The sequence below is a fragment of the Callospermophilus lateralis genome, chromosome 3 (genome assembly GCF_048772815.1).
Source record: "Callospermophilus lateralis isolate mCalLat2 chromosome 3, mCalLat2.hap1, whole genome shotgun sequence".
Classification (NCBI taxonomy): Eukaryota; Metazoa; Chordata; class Mammalia; order Rodentia; family Sciuridae; genus Callospermophilus; species Callospermophilus lateralis.
In genome coordinates, this window is record NC_135307.1 from 87,178,030 (window position 1) to 87,193,528 (window position 15,499).

The 15,499-nt window shown below is 46.0% G+C and overlaps 1 protein-coding gene across 1 annotated transcript; it reads left to right on the forward strand.

Annotated features, from left to right (window-relative positions):
• The first annotated feature begins 236 nt into the window (after positions 1-236).
• Ivd (isovaleryl-CoA dehydrogenase) lies at positions 237-14,276 on the forward strand. The gene is made up of 12 exons (XM_076848490.2): positions 237-406; positions 1,926-2,015; positions 2,194-2,245; positions 5,587-5,756; positions 6,933-7,026; positions 7,205-7,341; positions 8,783-8,879; positions 10,584-10,677; positions 11,197-11,278; positions 11,863-11,967; positions 12,069-12,141; positions 13,319-14,276. The coding sequence occupies exons 1-12, from the start codon at positions 254-256 to the stop codon at positions 13,450-13,452; spliced, it is 1,281 nt and encodes a 426-aa protein (XP_076704605.1). The 5' UTR covers positions 237-253; the 3' UTR covers positions 13,453-14,276.
• The last annotated feature ends 1,223 nt before the right edge of the window (positions 14,277-15,499 follow it).

Here is a 15,499-nt window from a genome sequence, read left to right on the forward strand (position 1 = left end):
CACACACACACACACACACACGGAGAAAGCTAGCAACAGATCCCTCTTGCTCACTCGCGGGGCGGTGGAGGGCTGGCCACAGAATGTCACGGCTCATTGGCCACCAAAGGAGAGCGCGGCCTTCAGTGGACCGGTGAGGGTGATTGGCTGCTGGAGACCCACCCCCTCGCCGATTGGATGGGGCGGTGAAGCCCGATTGGTAGAGCCGGAAGAGATTCTTCAGTTGCAGTTCTGGATCTCGCTTCTGGAAGAGATGGCGACTGCGACTCGGCTGCTGGGACGGCAAGTGCGGAGCTGGAGGCTGCGGCCGCAGCTGTCGCCCCTGGCCGGCCTCGTTTCCCAGCGCGCCCATTCGCTGTTGCCTGTGGACGATGTGATCAACGGGCTAAGCGAAGAGCAGAAGCAGGTAGGGAGACAGACTCCCTTCCCGGCTGCAAGGCCTTCTGTTTAGCACGCGCTCAGCAGCTGCTTGTGCTCTTTGGACGATGAGAACGTCACTTGGGAGCGAGGGCGGGAAACTGGCCCTCTCCTTTTGGGCCCTGTCCTTTAGTCTTATCTTCACCTCTGTGGAGGGAAGATTTGAGACAGCAAAGCAGGGCAGCCAGAGGGATGTAAAGGAAGAAAGCTCCTGGGAGAATGGTGGTGTTTTGGTGGATTGACTGGGACTACCCCTTGTGGCGAAAGGATCCTACATCTACATGTAGTTCCTGGTTGATCATCATAATCACCAGGGATTCTCTTTGGATAAACAAGGCATTTTTGAAGTGCCGGTGAGGTTTGCTATCATTTTTCAGCTTATTAGATCCAAAGCACAAAGAAAGAACTCAAAAAAAAAAAAAAAAATGTGATTACAAATGGGACTAGACCAGAGCCTTTCTTGCATTAAAGAGGCTATGATCACTTGGAGGTAGATGGAGTGCAAGGGAATGTGATTCTCCAAGGGCCCTAGGTGGTTTAGGGCTTCTCTGAAGACTTCAGTCCTAGGTGTCAAACCTTTCTACCAAGAGGAATTTCTGATTCCTTTCAGTAATCTCTTTTGGCCAAAGGCTCAGGGGCAGTAAAAAGCCTGACACAAGCCAAGAACTGAAGTGGGTATGGCTGGAGGACAGTGAGTGGGGGATAGAAAAGTTTTGGGGAAGGTTGGAAGGCCAGCTGGTACAGTTTATGCCGGACCTGTAGGCCTAGGAAAGGAGCGTGTGCTTTATTCTGAGAAAATGCAAAGGCATGGAACAATTTTATGTAGGGGAGCAGCATTTTTTTTTTTTTAATCTTCAATCTGGGTGCAGTGGTACATATTGTAAATCCCAGCAGCTCTGAAGGTTGAGGCAGGAGGATCATAAGCTCAAAGGCAGCCTTAGCAACTTAGCAAGTTCCTGTCTCAAAATAAAATATAAAAAAGGGCTGGGGATGTGGCTCAGTGGTTATACATCTGCAATACTTGGGAGGCTGAGGTAGGTAGATCACTTGAACCCAGAAGTTCAAGGCCAGTGTGGGCAACATAGCAAACCCAGTCTCAGAAATAAATTAAAAAGCCCAGGTATGGTGGTACATGCCTGTAATCCCAACTAACACCTGGGGGTGTAACTCAGTGACAAAGTGCTTACCTAGCATGTGCAAAGCCCAATGTTTGACCTCCAGTACCACACACATACATACACAAAAAATAATAGCATAAATAAAGTGAAAGTAAGATAATAAAAACTAAAAATCATCTTCAAGCTATCTAAACTGAGGATCTTAAGAAAAAGTTGAAGATCATATCTGAGGAAACATTAACTAGTGAGGCTTCTAAGTTTCAATCTAATGCTATTTGGTGAGGTTACTTGTGGCTTGGCTCTTAGAATGTGCTCTCAGTACTGGAGATGCTGCTTTCAATGCAATAATATTTTGGTTTCAGCTGCATCTGTCCGCTTTTCTCCCTCTAGCTTCGACAGACCATGGCTAAGTTCCTTCAGGAGCATCTGGCTCCCAAGGCCCAGGAAATTGATCATAGCAACGAGTTCAAGAACCTGCGAGTGAGTCAGAAGGTTGGGACAGCGGGCAGTTGGGAGCTAGGCTGAGTTGCACTGCTGCCTGGAAGGGCTCACACTATCTCTTGGTAAAAAGAAGCCTCCCTAGAAGGATTTGGTCTTATTGCAGCCACAGGTAGCTGGCTGCCTTCTCACAATTCCCTCTACTCCCTTCTGTTGATAGGAGTTTTGGAAACAGCTGGGGAGCCTAGGAGTATTGGGCATCACAGTCCCTGGTAAGTATAGCTTCTTTCCGTAAAGATAACTTTCCTTGTGTGCGTACTTACACAATTCCCAAAAGAAGCAGGAAGGAAGGGAAAGATTGTGCCCAAAGACACCGACAACATTTTTTTTTTCTTCAAAATTCTGTGGGTCAGCTGGGTATGGTGGTGCACACCTGTAATCCCAGCAGGAGGCTGAGGCAGGAGGATCACAAGTTCAAAGCCAGCCTCAGCAAAAGCCAGGCAACTCAGTGAGACCCTGTCTCTAAATAAAATACAAAATAGGGGTGAGGATGTGGCTCAGTGGTTGTGTGCCCCTAAGTTAAATACCCCCAAATAAAAATTCTCTGGGTCAAACAGTTGTCCTAGTGTATCTATTTTACTATCATAATTTCTAAGTTCTGTTCAAAGAATTGCTTCTAGACAGGAACAGTCAGGGCAGGTATATCCCTATAAGGACTGCCTGAGTCTTGTCCCTGGAAATCATTGGGATGAGAGGGATGTCTGTTTGGGCCTTCAGGTAAAGTGGCCAGAGGATATGTTTAATAGGTTCTCTATGGTCTTCCCATTGCCCACTGTGGGTCTTACTACCTGTTTTTAGGGGGAGAGGACAGGGAGCTGGTGGCCTCTGGTTCAAGGAGAGGCCCAGCCTGGCTTGCTGTGCCCTGTAAAGAACTGAGCCTTTGACCACCTCAACCAAGCCTGGAGAGCCCACCATACTCAGGCCTATATTTACTGTGGATATGAGAGTAAGGGTGGAACACGATATAGTCAACTTTTTCTTCTCATTAGTCCCTACACAATAAAGAATAGCAACTATTTATATAATAAGTAATATATTTACTTATATAATAATGTATATAATAAGTAATCTAGAGATGATTTAAAGGATATGGGAGGATGTGCTTCAGTTTTATGCAATGTGACAACATTTTACATAAGATACTTAAACATCCTTGGATTTGGGTATCTATGACAGGTCCTGAACCAATGCCCTGATATTGAGGGTCAACTGTATGTTTCACCTTGTCTCCTCTTCAGTACTCAGAGTAGGTTAATTCCTTGATTTTGAGCTGATTATAGAAAGTTAGATATTTACAACATGGTCGGGGCACGGTGGTGCACACCTGAACCCAGCGGCTCAGGAGTCTGAGGCAGGAGGGTTGCAAGTTCAAAACTGGCTTCAGCAACTTAGTGAGGCCCTAAGTGACTTAATGAGAGACCCTGTCTCTAAATAGAATATAAAAAGGCTGGGAATGTGGCTCAGTGGTTAAGTACCCCTGGGTTCAATTCCCAGTAACAAATAAATAAAGTTACAACATGAATAACGATAAAATGAAAACATTTAAAGATTTAGATCATCTTAATGTAAAATAACTGGGGGGAAGGTTGCTAGGAGCTTCTAAACCAGACTCTTCCATTATATTTTGGGAATTTATGAACCCTACTCATCTACTCCAAGAATATGTGAATCAGAATGTGTTTAAAGGGGCTGTGGCTGTGGCTCAGTGGTAGAGTGCTCGCCTCACACATGTGGGGCCCTGGGTTCGATCCTCAGCACCACATAAAAATATAAGTGAAATAAAGGTATTGTGTCCAACTACAACTAAAAAATAAATATTAAAAAAATTAAAACAAAGAATGTGTTTAAAGGAAAAAAGAGGCAATTAGAAACCATGAGTTGGGGGTGTAGCTCAGTGGTAGAGTGTGTGTTTAACATTTATGAGGCCCTGGGCTTGATCCCTAGGACCACATTTAAAAGGAAAGAAAGGACAGGCACAATGGCTGACTCTTATAATCCCAGAGACTGAGACAGGAGGATCATAAAAAAGTCTAGAGAAATAGCTCAGTGATGAAGTACCTCTGGGTTCAATCCCCATTACCAAAAAAAGAAAGAAAGAAGGAAAATAAGAATGGCTGGGTTTGTGGCTCATTAGTAGAGCACTCGCTTAGCACGTATGAGGCACTGGGTTCAAACCATCCTCAGCACCACATAAAAATAAATGAACAAAATAGAAGTATTCTTTAAAAATCATAAAAGAAAGAAATCAGATAAAATCCTTTGTGGAGAAGTATTTATTTATTTATTTATATTACCAGAGATTGAACCCAGTGAATCCAGTGGCACTCTACCACTGAGATTTATCCACAGCCCTTTTCAATTTTTTATTTTAAGACAGGGTCTCACTAAGTTACCAAGGCTGGTTTTGAATTTGCTATCCTCCTACCTCAGCATCTGACTCAGGCATGCACTACCATGCCCACCTTCAAGGGAAAACTTTTAAAAGAAAGCCAGGGGGCTGGGGTTGTGGGCTCAGCGGTAGAGCTCTTGCCTAGCATGCATGAGACTCTGGGTTCAATCCCCAGCACCAAATAAAAAAAAAACTAAGTAAACAAAATAAAGATATTGTGTCCATATACAACTAAAAATATTTTTTAAAAAAAGAAAAAGCTAGGGCTGGGGCTATAGGTCAGTGGTACAGCACTTACTAGCCTGCATAAGGCTCTGGGGTTCAATGCCCAGCCCCATAAAATTTAAAAATCCCCATATGAGTCCTGGTTCCTACATGATAGTCCTGGTGGCTGTTTCTAATGTCCTCTTCCTTTTTACTTTCCTTCATGGAATTGTGATCAGGCCAAGCTTTCCCTAGAGCCTTTCCCTGGTTTCCTAGTCATAGTGAACATGTGCCCAGAGCTTTGCCAGGCTTTACCTAAACAGTGGGATAGGCGATAGTACTAGATGACCTTGCCTCTTTGATTTGGGATTTCCTATCAAAGACAAACATCATTTTTATGGAGAGTTCTGAAATGTCCTGCTAGTATCTCTTCTGCTCTTTGCCATACAGCTTACCTCTAGAGTTCCTCTCAGGCTCTGGCTGTCCTGGCTGTTACCAGCCCTCCTTCTTTGGGTCCAAAGCCACACCATTAAATATTACTTTCTTGAGGCTGTTAAACAGACAGACTTGGATTTATATCTGGTTTTGGTGCTTTAGACACAGTCCTGTGCTCATTTTTGTGTTCATCAGACTGGCTGTCTTTCTTTCTTCATCTGCCTCTGTCTTTCTGTAACTTTTGTAATAGTGGGTGCTTGGGGTTTTTGCTTGTCTACACGTTAAGTGTCTGAAATAAAAACAGATTTGGCAATGATTGACTTCTGAACTGCAGCTCAACAACATCCAGCAACAGCAAACTGAACAAGTTCTGTGAGTCCTTAATATCAACCTGATAACATTGTTAGGGGAACTTAGAATAGGTGTTACAAGGGTGTCTCTTTTCTGCCAATTAATTTAAGATTCTGTCAATATCTCAATTTTATCTGACTGCCTTTCTACTCTCCTGCACTGTCCCTCTCGCAGTTCAGTATGGTGGCTCTGGCTTGGGCTACCTGGAACATGTGCTGGTGATGGAGGAGATATCCCGAGCTTCTGGAGCAGTGGGTCTCAGCTATGGTGCCCACTCCAACCTGTGCATCAACCAGATTGTGCGTAATGGGAATGAGACCCAGAAGGAGAAATACCTCCCCAAAGTAAGGAAATGGGAATGAAGAAAGCTATGCTGCAACCACCCACAACAGGGGGCTCTTTTCCATTGGTAGGGGCCAGTCAGACTTGGTTTCTGTACTTTGCTGCCACAAATACAGTTAGGAAGGATCCCATGGTTGTTTTAAAACATTTGAGTCAAAAAATGAAAATAGGGCTAGATACAGTGGTGCACACCTATAATCCCAGCGACCTGGGGGATTGAGGTAGGAGAATTGTGAGTTCAAAGCCAGCCTCGGCAACTTATTGAGCCACTTAGCAACTCAGCGAGATCCTGTCTCTAAATAAAATATAAAAAAAGAACTGGGGATGTGGCTTAGTGGTTAAGTGACCCTGTGTTCAAATGCTGGTACCTGGGGAAAAAAAAAATGAAAATAGGGCCAGAATTCCTGATTGGATAAAAGACAGCATTTGAGGGGCTGGGGTTGTGGCTCAGTGGTAGAGCACTCACCTGGCACATGTAAGGCACTGGGTTCGATTCTCAGCACCACATAAAAAAAATAAATAAAATAAAGGTATAGTATCCATCTACAACTATATCTATATATCTGTATATCTCTTTGTGTGTGTGTGTGTGTGTGTACATATATATATCAGCATTTGAACACTTTAAGAAACAGAAAACCAATATCATGGTGGCATATGCCTGTGGTACCAGCTGCACAGGAGGTAGAGGCAGGAGGCTCGTTTGAACCCAGGCATTTGAGATCAGCCTTGGAAAAATGGTGAGACCCCCCATCTCAGAGAGAGAGAGAGAACTGCTGTAGTGCACACTTGCAATCCAGCTACTGGGAAAGCTGAGACTGAAGCAGAAGGATGGCAAGTTTGAGGCCAGCCTGGACAGCATAGTGAGACCCTGTCTCAAAATTAAAATAAAAAGGGCTGAGGATGTTGCTCAGTGGTAAAGCACTTGCTGAACATGCACAAGGCCCTGGGTTCCATCCCCAGCACTACAGAAAAAGAAAAGACTGAAATAAGGAAGAAAGGGAAGTAGAAGAAACACTCAGTTTTATGGATATTGAGCTTCCCTTCTAGGACTTTACCAATACCCTGCTCTGAAAAAGCAGTTTGAAAGGGCATAATGTGAACAGGAAGAGGCAGATCAGTGAACTGTTATAGGTTGCTTCTGAAGTCATAACAAGGCCTATTGGTTTTCCTTGCAGCTGATCAGTGGTGAGTACATTGGAGCCCTGGCCATGAGTGAGCCCAATGCTGGCTCTGATGTTGTCTCCATGAAGCTAAAGGCAGAAAAGAAAGGTGAGATCATTCTCAATTATGGAGCTTAAATACACAGAGGGACAAACCTTACCAGAATGAGGGAGCAAGAGCTAGGAGTGGCTCCAGAATTATTTCCCAACTGCTCATTATTTCTGTGAACTGACAAGATAAGAAAGGCCAAGCCAGCCTAAGCAAGAAAGTAATATCCTGCCCTTAGGAGATTACTACATCCTGAATGGCAACAAGTTCTGGATCACCAATGGCCCCGATGCTGATGTTCTCATTGTCTACGCCAAGACAGATCTAACTGCTGTGCCAGCTTCTCGGGGCATCACGGCCTTCATTGTGGAAAAGGTGAGGGTAGTGAGTGCATAGTTGGGGAGGCTTTAGTCTCTTGACAGTGGTGCCAGAGGCTGCTTCCTTCAGCTGATCATATATGCTATGCTTCCAGGGGTTGGGGGAGACAGAGAGGAAACTGAAGGAGACTGACAGGAGGGTGGCCAAAGAGTCGAGTCCAGGGAGGATGGGTCAAGTCTGAAGACAGTGAAGCCATGCACAGAGCCTGACCATACAAAGAGGTTCAGGAAGAGGAAGACTGAAAGGAGGCCAGTAGATCTGACAGTCAGGATATCCTTGGTGAGCTGGGCAAGAACAGTAGGGGAGGCTGAGGTATAGCTGGGAATACAAGTGGAGAGGATTTTACCTCCACAGTCTTGACACAGAAGCAAAAGGGAGTTAGATCAGGAGCATGAATTAAAACTTTGGAGTTTGGCTTTGGTTTTAAAAATGAGGGGCCAGGGCTGGGGTTGTCGCTCAGTAGTAGAGGGCTTGCCTAGCATGTGTGAAGCCCTGGGTTCAATTCTCAGCATACAAAATAACTAAATAAAATAAAGATCCATCAACAACTAAAAACAAACGAACAACAACAAAAAAAAAAAAAAAACAAGGAATGACTGGTATGTAGCTCAAAGTGGGGAGATTGACCAAAATTTTTAGTAAGGAGAAAGGACAATTGGAGAGGGAGAAATTGAAGTGTGGGGTAAGTGAGCAAAACACAATGGTTTGTTGGGTAGAAGGAAGGATGGGTTACAGGTGATGATGGATGAACCATCTGCCTGATAACTGTAGGAAGCCAGGTGCATGTGGGGCACCTGTAAGGGCTGGAGATCACAGCTGTGGGGGAGACGGTAGAAAATTTAACACATGAGACTTGCAAAGGTTTACAGTAGCCCTCATAGGGAAAGAGGGAAAGTAGCTATTAGAATTGGAGCGAATAGGGCTTGGCAAAGATTGGAAACCTCCAGGTTGTAAAATACCTTCTCATGAGCCAGGAGGGGAGTGGAGGGGGGCGACACATTCTTCCTTTCTAGGACTTTACCATTACTGGGCACTTGCCAGTACGTACGCAGCTGAGTAGTCGAGGTCAAAGCACACAGCTGAGTGTATTCATCCCAGGTGGAACTCCCTTAGGGACAAATAGCAAAAGAACAAAGGAATTGAGTGGACTGTTGAGAGTACCTTGAGAGTGATGTCCCCTGGGGAAGGGATGCACAGCCAGAGAAAGTCCGGAGGGTTCAGGACTGAACATTTCACCAGGAAAGAACTGCTCCCATGAGAACATAGCTGGCAACAGTAGAGACTGGGAACAGGGTAGGGTGTCAGGATGTAACAGTCGAACATGAGTGGGGTGCTGGTATGCCAGGCAGGTACAGGGACCTGATGTTAAGGTGGGTCTTCCCTTTACCAGCCCCTTTGTGCCAATTTTAACCAGAGCCTTCTCTTGTTTCCTGTAAAGGGTATGCCTGGCTTTAGCACCTCCAAGAAGTTGGACAAGCTGGGCATGAGGGGCTCTAACACCTGTGAGCTCATCTTTGAAGACTGTAAGGTTCCTGGTAAGTGTCTCTGAGACTGAGGGAACCCCTGTCCTGACCCCCTCACAAGTTAATCCGGCAGTTCTCAAACTGAGAAAGCCCATCCCTTGGCTAGAGAGACTCACCATTATTAGCTCCTCGATGAAATGCAATTAGACTGTGGGCCTAGGGCTGCTGGACAGCTGTCCCTCCTGGCCACAGCCCCTGCAGCTGATGCCTGACTGGCTGAGGTGAAGGGTGGTGCTTCCTCTGTGGATAACACATTCTGCCTGGGCTTTGTTTCCAGTAGCTGAAAGAGAAAGATAAGACATCCCCTAGCTTGCTGTTGTCATTCAGATGTCCTGTACATTTGCCTGGATAACCTGTGTGAGTTACTTATTAAAAATGCTAATAAAGAATTGCTGGGCATGGCGGCGCACTCCTGTAATCCCAGCAACTTAAAAGGTTGAGACAGGAGGATCACAAGTTCAAAGTCGGCCTCAGCAACGGCAAGGTGCTAAGCAACTTAGTGAGACCCTGTCTCTAAAAAAATACAAAATTGGGCTGAGGATGTAGCTCAGTGGTTGAGTGCCTCTGAGTTCAATCCTTGGTACCCACCCCCCCACCAAAAAAAAAAAAAAAAAGCCAACTAAATAAACTGTTGGAAGCCAGATTCAATGAAGAGGAAGTGAAAATACTTCAGTAGAAGTATTTTCTCCCCTGAGCTGCAGCTGAAAATGTGACACCATACATCACTCAGGGAGAACCAGCACCTCTATCGTGTGCTGATAGGACCAAAGGCATAGATCTGCTCAACAATTAGGCTGTCTCTGTGCCTCAGCCACAAACCATCCTTCTCCCCCCAAATCTGCTATCCCAGAAAAGTATGATGTGGTTAGAAGGAGCATCTAGGGAGGGGGATTTATGTTGATCCTTCTTTGTGCAAAAGAAAAAAATTCAGCCAGGTAAGGTGGCACGTATCTATAATCTAGCAACTAGGGAACTGAAGCAGGAGGATCACAAGTTTGAGACCAGCCTTAGCAGCTTAGTGAGGCCCCAAGCAACTTACCAAGCCCCTGATTCAAACTAAAAAATAAAAAGGGCTGAGGATGTGACTAAGTGGTAAAGGACCCCTGGGTTCAATCCCTGCTACAAAAAAAGAAAAAAAAAAAAATTCATTCAGCATTAAAGGCAGATCATTGGTGTCAAATTTCTATACTCAGTTTCCTACCTGCTCGTCCCAAGGCTATCCATAGCCCTAGCTTACCTGAAGGACAAGGCTTAGCAGCTTCTCTCACTAGCACCGAATGGCCCATCTCCTGGACAAAGCAGCTTTTATGGACCCAATGCAAGGAGGTGACACTAGACTAGAGCAGACAAGCTGGGAAAGAGGAAATTCTCTGGTTCCTATATAGGTACAGATGTGGGAAGAACCAGGCAGAGGTAGGTGACTTGTAGATAGACCAATTAACTTCTTCTTTCCCATCCAAGTGGGTCCAGAGAGAGAAGGGAAACAGCCAATAACTCAAGGCTTTGTGTCCAGTGGATGGTGTGGGGATCCTAGAAGCTCAACTTCTGACTGGAAATGGTAAATCCAGTCCTTTTCTCTCACCTGGAACCTTAGTTGAACCTCAAGGAACATATTTTAGTGCCTTGTGTGAGAGCATGTTATCAACCTTGTACCCTTTATGAAAGTTAAGAGGCTGTAGACAGCCCTCTCCCTCTGACCAGCATTTATCCTGGCAGCTGCCAACATCCTGGGTCATGAGAGCAAGGGTGTCTACGTCCTGATGAGTGGGCTGGACCTGGAGCGCCTGGTGCTAGCCGGCGGGCCCCTCGGGTAAGTATGAGGCTCCTGGGGACCTGCGCTCTTTTAGCCTCTCGGTGGCAGATGGAACTATCCTAAGCAGCAGCAGCCTTCCCGCAGGGGGGCCAAAGGGAGCCGATTCCTGGCCCCTGCAATATCTCTTAGAGACAATAAGAACTTACTCCTCCTGCATTCAGTTTTTTCACACAGAAGGAAAATGTCATTAGGTGGATAGATGGAGGCCTGAGGAGCAACTCTGCTTAGGTGGTGTGGATATGAAATGAGAGGCCCTGGCTCTGGTGCCTGTCTACTGCAAAGGTGCAGCCACTCCCACCTCTGGCTTAAGAGGAGGGACACAAGGGCTGTACAGTTGGTGCTGTAACTGCCTCTGGATGACAAGAGCTTCTCAAGCTCTTTTCCTTCCTATCTGGGGTTCCAGATCCTTATCTTGCCAAGCTTTCCTCAGGGCCTTTCCCTCTGTCATTCTGCTGCTCCTCTTGGCAGGGGTGGGACCATGAGACACCTCCACAGTGTCTTTCTCCTTTCTGGCAGGCTCATGCAGGCAGTCCTTGATCACACCATTCCCTACCTGCACGTGCGGGAAGCCTTTGGCCAGAAAATTGGCCACTTCCAGGTGAGTGGAATATTTTGCTGAAATGTACTTTTACTGGGTTCATGTTTTCTGTGATGAATGAGGAAGCAGACCATGCACTGTGGGATGTTGACTATCATCTAGCAAAATGAGCTTGAATGCTTGGAATGCGGGCTGCTTTAGCATGCAGCCTTGTTTCAGAAATTTTTAGTAAATTTAGCACATTCTCCCATCCATTTCTTTTGGAGATGAATGAACTCGAAGACTTCATGCAACTGGAGGGTGAAGCTTGCAGGTGGTGGGGAGCTTGGGAAAAGGGAGGACATTGCTAGTCTGCCCTTCTGGTTTTAGTGAAGCTGTGGGAGGTTGATGAAGGTTGTGGCTGGCAGTGTCTGGGGAACAGTGCCTTTCAGACATAGCAAGGGCCATTTCAGGGTACAATGTCCAAGAGCAGCTCTCTTACCTCCCAAATCTACTTCCATCTCTGTCATTCTAGAGAAGTCCCATCTCTTCTCTGTGCCTTTGCTTCCTCATTCCTGCTGTCAGGTTGCCATTGAGGCTGATCTGCTTTTGATGACTAGAAAGAGTATCCCAGCATGTTGACAATGACCTCTCTTTGTGCTCAGTTGATGCAGGGGAAGATGGCAGACATGTACACCCGCCTCATGGCATGTCGGCAGTATGTCTACAACGTTGCCAAGGCCTGTGATGAGGGCCATTGCACTGCCAAGGTGAGGGACAGCTCCTGAGCAGGGAGTAAGCAATGGGTCATCAGCTAGGACTGGCTCCTGCATGCCTAGCAGGGCCCTGCTGACAGAACCTCCTCCCACAGGACTGTGCCGGTGTGATTCTTTACGCAGCCGAGTGCGCCACACAGGTAGCCCTGGATGGCATTCAGTGTTTCGGTGAGTGGCCCCCACCACCCCCTCCTTCCTAGATCCTGGTGCCAACTGGAAAGGTTTCCTCTCCACTTCCCACTTTGTGCTTAAGCTAGCCACAATTGAGCTACCACCTCCTGGCTCTGCCCCCTTTAGGAGGAAGTGCAAAAGTAGATGAGAAAGTGCTAGAGACCACAAGTTGCTACTGCCTTCAACAGTGCCCCCTCTCAACCACCCGCCTGTTCTCATGGATACTAGAAAATGGGAAGAGAGATGCTTCAGGTGGAACATCCTCATTTCAGTATTGCCCCCAGATTGAGGGCACAGACTTGAGCCTCATGGCTTAGGTTTGAATCCCAGCTCAGCCGTGCCAGTCTCTTCTTGCCCACTCCCATTCTTTTTTTGGGGGGTGGGGGGATACCAGGGGTTGAACCCAGAGCCTCTTAACCATTGAGCCACATCTCAATCCCTTTTTAATATTTTATTTAGAGACAGGGTCTTGCTGAGTTGTTTAGGCCCTCACTAAGTTGCTGAGGCTGGCTTTGAACTCTAGATCCTCCTGCCTCAGCCTCCTGAACCCCTGGGATTACAGGCATGGGCCACCACATCCTACTCTTGTCTCCATTTTGCCATGTCTGCCAGTGATTCTCCACTTTCTTTGCCTGGTGCCATCAGCACTCTGAGTGGCCTTCCAGCTCTTCCCTTTGCCCACCCTACTACCACCAAGGTACTCTCCAAGCCCTCCCCTCTCACTACCTTTTGCTGCTTCTCTTTAATCAGACCCTCCCATAGCTTGTTTCTCTATACAGTCTGCCCTCAATATTCATGGATTCCAACCAAATTCAGATAGAAAATATTCAGAAAAAAAATGCTTCTATATTAAGCACAGACTTCTTGCTGTTATTCCATAAATAATACAGTGTAACAACCATCTAAATAGCATTTATATTGCATTAGATAGTGTAAGTAACACAGAGATGATTTAAGATATATGGGAGAATATGCTTAGGTTATATGAAAATACTTTGTCATTTTGTATAAAGGACTTGAGCATCAATAATTTTGGTAGCCATTAGAAGTCCAGAAACCAATCCCCACAGATACTGAGGGATGACTGCACTTGGCCTTCTGTTTGTTTTCCTTGCTTTGCTACACTGCCCATTGCTTCTGTTGTCCTTTTTTCTCTTCTCAAACCCTGTTGCAGGTGGCAATGGCTATATAAATGACTTTCCCATGGGCCGCTTTCTTCGAGATGCTAAGCTGTATGAGATCGGGGCTGGGACCAGTGAGGTGAGACGGTTGGTCATTGGCAGAGCCTTCAACGCCGATTTCCACTAGCCCCAAGATCCACCACCCCTTTCTCCCAGCACCTAGAGGCCTTTCTTTGGAAACAGAGACATGTAGCCTCCTGGCTGCCCGAAGCAGGCCCTGCTGCTCAGCTTCCCTTCTGGCTACAGTCCTCAAGCCTCTGCTGGATAGGGAGTCTTCTACACTGGCTGCCAAGCACTGTGAACCAAACAGCCAGGGAAAGCCTAAAATGGACTCAGCAGGAAGCATATTATCTTTTCTGAGAGCTTTAGGAGGGCTTTGGTGACTCTGTGCCCTTGCTCTCTGCTCTTCAACTTCAAAGCCTGATGCTCCCACCTCCTGAGGTAGCCTGGAGGTATGTAGGTACCCACCCCTTCTTTTAGGTGAGCCTGTGGCAGGGAGCCCTCTCTGTTCAAGTACAGCAGAATCATTGCCCCTTTCATTTACTCAAACTTGTTGGTCTCTTTCTGGGGAAAAAGAAAAGCCAAAAATCCATCCTTGTTTGCTGGCTTCTTGAGTTATCAGCTCCCAACCATTTGGGAACACCTGTGCTACCGAGTCTGCCTGGGGAACAAAAGAGAATTGTGGAGAATTAGCTCATGCTGGCCCCTTTGGCAGCACCTCTGAGCTGTTCTGTGCTGCTCTGTCACACAGACCAGTGAGATCTGGTAAAGTAACCTTCCTCATCTACTGGGCAGCAGGTGCAGGCCTTGCCTGCCCAAGCAGGCCTGGGTTGTCTGGCTCAACTCCAGCAGGAGTTGCCTGTATACATTTCTTGAGACATCCTATGGCTAATTTTGTTACAACTGCACAGTGGCTGCTGCCATTTTGTATTAAACATATTGTGAAACAAACCCATCTGCTCCTAAATGGTGTTTTGGAGGAAAAACAATCTACTGCTCCTGACTTCTTTCTGGATACAGCACATGTCCTTGGAGAATGGATGGCCCAAGTCCTATTCCTTCCTTCCAACCTACTCCCAGTGATTTGGTTTTGTGTGTGTGCATGTGTGTGTTTGTTTTGTTTGTGATGCTAGGAATTGAACCCATGCAAGGCAAGTGCTCTACCACTAAGTTACTATCCCAACACTTCAGTGACTTTTTTTTTTTTTTTTTAAAGAAAGGAGGGACCCCAGAGTAGTAGGATCTTGGAACTGTACCTTATAAATTTCTGAAAACCATCCTTGAGGTATTTTGTTTTGGGGTTTGTTTGTTTGTTTTGTTTTTAAGATCATGACAATTTAACTTTTTCAAGGTCAGAACTAGAGCTAAAATCCAGATTGCTAGCAGCAACAATGGGAGTGTTCTGAGAATTCCAGCCTGGGGCCCTACTACGCAGCATCCTAGATGGAACCTGGTCTGAGAGGAATAGGTCTATGTTATTCTACCCCCTCTAAGTTCCCAAAAGAGGAACTGATTTTCTTGGCCCCCAGCCTGGCAGCACCTGTCCCTGGTATTTGGTTCTAACCTCCAGAAAAGTGCTGCTTCCAGCCTGGGGCTTGAGAGTGGGTTTACAACCCCAGTCTAATCTTATCTTGAGGGGAAAATCCAGGGCTTGTGGCTGTCCCTTAACTTCTGTGTCCTGTATTGATGAATTCAGCTAAAATGGTTAATGGTCATCTAAAAACAGGTAGCTATAATAACCAGCCTGAAGACATTCAAAATGGCAGAATGTCATGTGTATTCCAGTCAGTGTTGGGTAAAGCCCTGCCAAGTTGGGTGAGTCCCCCAAATTGGAACCTTAATCCCAAAGTCACATGTCAATTGTATCTAGAGGTGGGACCCTCATTGGCATTAGTGGCTTTATAAGAGGGAGCCCCATACTAGCATACTTGATGTGTCATGTGAGAACTTCCACCATGTTTCAATGCAGCAAGAAGGCCCTCACCAGCTGTCAGTGCCATGCTCTTGGACTTCTGGCCTCCAGAACAGTGAGCTACATAAAGCTCTATAAATTACCCCATCAGTGGCATTCAGTTATAGCATCAGAAAACCAAGACAGAAAGAATGCAATTGTTCTCCTGATCCTTTATGCGAAACAAGAGGAATGTTTAAAAATAAATAAATAAATAAATAAA

Coding starts and splice junctions, on each gene's coding strand:
- Ivd (XM_076848490.2), top strand. CDS start 254: ATGGCGACTGCGACTCGGCTGCTGGGACGGCAAGTGCGGAGCTGGAGG. Junction 8,880..10,583: donor TGAAGACTGTAAGGTTCCTG/GTAAGTGTCTCT, acceptor TTATCCTGGCAG/CTGCCAACATCCTGGGTCAT. Junction 12,142..13,318: donor GGATGGCATTCAGTGTTTCG/GTGAGTGGCCCC, acceptor ACCCTGTTGCAG/GTGGCAATGGCTATATAAAT.